The sequence below is a fragment of the Alexandromys fortis genome, unplaced genomic scaffold (genome assembly GCF_014885135.2).
Source record: "Alexandromys fortis isolate MF-2015 unplaced genomic scaffold, M_Fortis_MF-2015_v1.1 scaffold_48, whole genome shotgun sequence".
NCBI classification, from domain to species: Eukaryota; Metazoa; Chordata; class Mammalia; order Rodentia; family Cricetidae; genus Alexandromys; species Alexandromys fortis.
Genome location: NW_026067947.1, coordinates 7586915 through 7591593, shown reverse-complemented (window position 1 = coordinate 7591593; position 4679 = coordinate 7586915). Strand labels below are relative to the sequence as shown.

At 52.4% G+C, this 4679-nt stretch overlaps 1 protein-coding gene across 2 annotated transcripts; it reads left to right on the top strand.

Moving 5' to 3' along the window:
• Positions 1-785: 785 nt before the first annotated feature.
• Spr (sepiapterin reductase) lies at positions 786-4113 on the top strand. Of its 2 annotated transcripts, none has more exons than XM_050149364.1 (3): positions 786-1148; positions 1483-1773; positions 2098-2221. In XM_050149364.1, the coding sequence occupies exons 1-3, from the start codon at positions 842-844 to the stop codon at positions 2133-2135; spliced, it is 636 nt and encodes a 211-aa protein (XP_050005321.1). In that variant the 5' UTR covers positions 786-841; the 3' UTR covers positions 2136-2221. The 2 variants fall into 2 exon arrangements, with proteins under 2 accessions (XP_050005321.1, XP_050005320.1); XM_050149363.1 differs by lacking the exon at positions 2098-2221 and adding an exon at positions 2999-4113 and having other exon boundaries at positions 790-1148.
• Positions 4114-4679: the final 566 nt, after the last annotated feature.

Sequence of the window (4679 nt, the reverse complement as noted above, 5' to 3'; positions counted from 1 at the left end):
GAGACTGGCCCCTTCTGATTGCTGACTTACCTATTCTGATTTGGCTAAGTGACCAAGCAAACCACTGGTAGCTTTCTGAAACAAAGAGGGGCTAGCACTAGCCAAGGAAGAGGGGCTTAGTGCTTCCTAAACTTGTCTGTCACTCCAACCAACTCTAGCTTGTCTCATACTGAGAATGGAACGTTTTATCCTCCGACATTCCCCAAGTGCTGGGGTCTACAAGTGTGTACCACTACGCCTTCCTAAGGGATTTTTTTCTTTGCCATGTGAGATTATAAGGTGGTTTACTAGGTACATGACACTGGTTTATAGTCTAAGGTTGCTGTCCTCAGGTCCCAAGGAATCAAGGTGTGTTTTTACTGTAACTTGAGGGCTCATTATCTTGTTCATGAGATTGTTGCCATTCTCATTCAGCCTTTTTTCTTCCAGTGTCCTCTTCATTTTCTTCTGGGGGTGCTGCTATCTCATCCAAAGGAAGCTGCTGTCACCCAGGGCGCAAGGGGACCCAAACTCTACACAGGCAAGGAAGGACTTCATCCACTGCTGTCACTGATCCTTTCCTGATGTGCCCTGTGTGGATGAAGACAAACCAACCCTGGTGGAGGAAGCCAATTCTGGAACACGTGGTTCCAGGAAGGGGCTGAGCTTGTGGGAGTGGCTCAAGGGGCAACCAGGCTAGAAAGGGGACTGGGAGACACACCAGGCCACGCCTCCCCGGCTATTGGTCAGTCTCTTCACCCAGACACAGGTGGGTGGTGGCCAGCTCTTCCTCTACCCAAGGGCAAGGGTAGGCCCCGCCCCGGACCAGTTTAGTAGCTGCGCGCGCTGCTGAGCTCCAGGAATGGAGGGAGGCTTGCTAGGCCGCACCGTTTGCGTTCTGACTGGAGCTTCTCGGGGCTTCGGCCGCGCCCTGGCCCCGCTGCTGGCCCGGCTGCTGTCGCCCGGTTCGGTGCTGCTCCTGAGCGCACGCAGTGAGTCGGCGCTGCGGCCCCTGGAGGAGGAGCTGGGCACACAGCATCCAGGCCTGCGAGTGGTGCGGGCAGCAGCCGACCTGTGCACCGAGGCCGGCGTGCAGCAGCTGTTGTGCGCGGTGCGCGAGCTCCCCAGGCCCGAGGGGCTGCAGCGCCTGCTGCTCATCAACAATGCAGGTGATACCGCCGTCCAGACCGACCAGGCTGGGGCTGCGGGCTCTCGCCGTTTGGGTAGTCCCTGAAAGTCCAGAGTCCAAGTGGAGACAGCCTGATTGTCTAAAGCTCCTATAGAACTTTCTCGAACGCCTGTCGCAGTGCCTCCTGGTGGGAGCTTGAGTCAAGACATCAGGCCTCTAAACAGATCCTCTGCTTTTCTGAAGAGCACTCAGACAGGTGTATTCTTAGCTTGCCCTAGGGGTGTCTGCAGAGCTGGGGTAGGTGGGGAGAGACTGTGAACGACTGAGAACAAAGCCCCCGCTGCTGTGTCATTTATTCGGTCCTGTTTTCTCAGGCACTCTTGGAGATGTTTCCAAAGGCTTCCTGAACGTGACCGACCCAACTGAGGTGAACACTTACTGGACTCTGAACCTGACCTCCATGCTCTGCTTGACCTCGGGCACCCTGAATGCCTTCCCGGATTGCCCTGGCCTCAGCAAGACTGTGGTTAACATCTCCTCTCTGTGTGCCCTGCAGCCCTATAAGGGCTGGGCTCTGTACTGCGCCGGGAAGGCTGCCCGAGACATGTTGTACCAGGTCCTAGCTGCTGAGGAACCTGGCGTGAGGGTGCTAAGCTACGCTCCAGGTAGGTGGGTGGTACTGCCCTTGATGCCTCCCCACCTGGCTGGTACATTTCTCAGGGCTGGGCAAGGTGGGGACCCTGGTCTGTATTCTTAGGAAAGAATCCAAAGAATATATTGCACCCCTCAGTCATGACTCCTCATCTTGCATGAAAACTACAGGCTCCAAAAAGTTAGAGTGGTCAGGGGCAGAGGAACTCAGCCTTAGGAGTTGCCTTGCTAGCAGGTGGACCAGAACACCCATACACATGAACATAAATAAATTAAAGTTAAGAAACAAAAGACTACATTACCTTTAGATGTTTAGCTGTCTGCTTTTCTCCCTCAAGGGCCACATATTATTTCTCCATGTATCCCCAACATCTAGAAAAGCTTCATGGAGGCCGGCTGCAATAAATGCTCAAAGACAAGCAGGCAGGCGTTGTTGAGTGGTGAGCGGCCCCAGAACTGTGCTGGAACACTGATGGGGTGGGAAAGAGGGGCTGGGCATCATATCTCCTGTAACTGACGTTGCAAATGGTTGTGCTCCACTATGTTGGTACTGAGATTCAGATCCTGGTTATCTGCAAGATCAGCAAGTGCTCTCAACAGGGAGCCATCTCTCTCTCTCTCTGATCCCCTACACTCGGCTTTTTACTGGTGATCTGAACTCCGGTCCCAATGCTTGTACAGCAAGAACTTTACCAACTGAGCCCCCATCCGGGGGTTTTGAGGAGCCATGTGAGCCAGCAAAGTGCAGCCAGATGAATTTATCAGAGAGTTAAAGGAGGTGTTAACGAAAGGAGAAAAGCAAAGTTATGGCCTGGACCTGCTTGAGACCATGCTGGAAGTCTCACACGGTCCCTAGTTGGACATAGGAGGAGTAGGGAACCTGCAGGGTCCATGTATGTACAGATGCATGTAGGAATGCTGGGAAGAGGTGCTACATGGACCAGGAAGGATGATCTTGATTTTAGACCATGCTTCATAGACTGTAGCTTTGAGTCCAAAACTCAGTGATAACGTGAGCTGGGCATGGTGACCCTCACCTATAATCCCAGTACTGGAGAGACTAAGGCAAGAGGAGCCTGAATTTCAAGAGAGAAATCCATAGAGAGAACATTACTGAAAGAAAGACAAAAATGTAAAAGGCAACATGATGGAACCTCAGGCCAGACGTGACTGGGCTCCACCCTCCACACAGTGGGGATCTACAACCTCTGTCCTTCCCTTGTACTTTCTGTCCTCTAGGTCCCCTGGACACAGATATGCAGCAGTTGGCTCGAGAATCCTCCAAGTACCCAGAGATAAGGAACGGACTGCAGAAGCTGAAATCGAATGGGAAGCTGGTGGATTGTGGGACATCAGCCCAGAAACTGCTGAGCTTGCTGCAAAAGGACACCTTCCAGTCTGGAGCCCACATAGATTTTTATGACAGTTAAGTCCATGTTCTACCACAGTGCCCTCCCCAGCCCTGCTTAACACAAACATAAGCCCTCAGACCCAGCCATCAGGGCGTGACTGCCATTACCATCCATCAGAAGGCTTCTGCGGGGGCTTGAGAGAGAGTTGTTGGGTACTGGTATCCCCAGAAAGAGAACTTTAGAGCTGGGAAGAGAAGGAGAAGCTGAAACACTGCAGAGAGGAGGCTGAGTGTCTTGTCTGTGCGGTGAAGAGGGTGTGCCCTGATGCAGAAAGAGGACCGAGGGCATCACGTTGATAGTCCTGGAACTTCTCATTTTTGTTCTGCTGCCTTCTTTCTCTGACACCCACTGTTTCTCCCTGGACTCTGGTCCAAATACATAGCTGTAAGGCAGATGCAGTAGAGTCCATGTTGCCCTTCGTGCATGCCTGCTGCCCTCTTCTGCAGGGTGCAGGAGTGACGCCTCAGTTCATTAGCCAGGGTGTCCCGAGCACGTCACTGCTCACTCTTTCCAGAGCACTGCCAGAGAGCTGTCTGCCTCCTTTCATTGAGGCCCACACAGTGGTTATTATAGGTCCAAAGTCATTAAGATAGAAATACCAGGACACCTGCGCCTTTGTCATGCGTCTGTCCACACTGACCCACCTTTACTGCCATTTTCCTGAGGGTCCTGGAGCTAGGCAGTGAGTATCCATCCTCAGCGCCCAATGCACAGCAGACAGCCCTCACCAGTGAGGGCTTGGATTTCTAGCTCCACTTCTTGCCAACACGGAAGCACTGTAAATAGGCCCCGGATCCTGTGGTGGCCTCTAGCCCACCATTGCACATGGAGCTGACAGTTCCCAGCCATCCTAAACAACCACACAAACACTCAGCCTGGCATCTGCTTGTGTTCAAAGAACCCTCTGGTCCTACTTGTGCCCAGCAGAGGGCACACTGGGGCTGTGCAGCGTGAAAAGGTGGGGCTTGCCCTTTCTGCAGGGCATGCCACAACTGTTGAGGATTCCCTAAGGTGGAAGGGGGTAACTTCTATCACCTTTCCCAGTGGAGTCTTTACCCTCTCTGGAATGGAAATGGCCACTTCAGACTTCTGCTCCTCTTACCAGCTGGTACCCACAGCAAGTTGCTCTTGTGCCTCTGAAATGACCGTGTATTACGATGCATTTAAATAAAGCTTTGCACCCGTCCAAAAGGGTCATTGTGCATGGCCTAGTGTTTGCAAATGTTTGACACTACATGCCCCATGGTTGAGAAGCCCCCTTTGCCTCTTTTATTTTTGATAGACCAGAAATTCAGAATACCACATGTCTCCAGAAGGTGGCAAGACTTTCTCATGTCTTCCAAGTACAGAAGCTTCAGGGTGTTCTAAGTGGTCTGTCCTCTATACTGGCAGGAACTCAGAGAATTGAGGAAAGTCAGAAAGAGATAGAGTCACTCTCCTTAACAAGCCCACGGCTTCTCTGGTGACCCACGACCATCTCTGCCCACAGGGATTTCCCCAGCATCAAT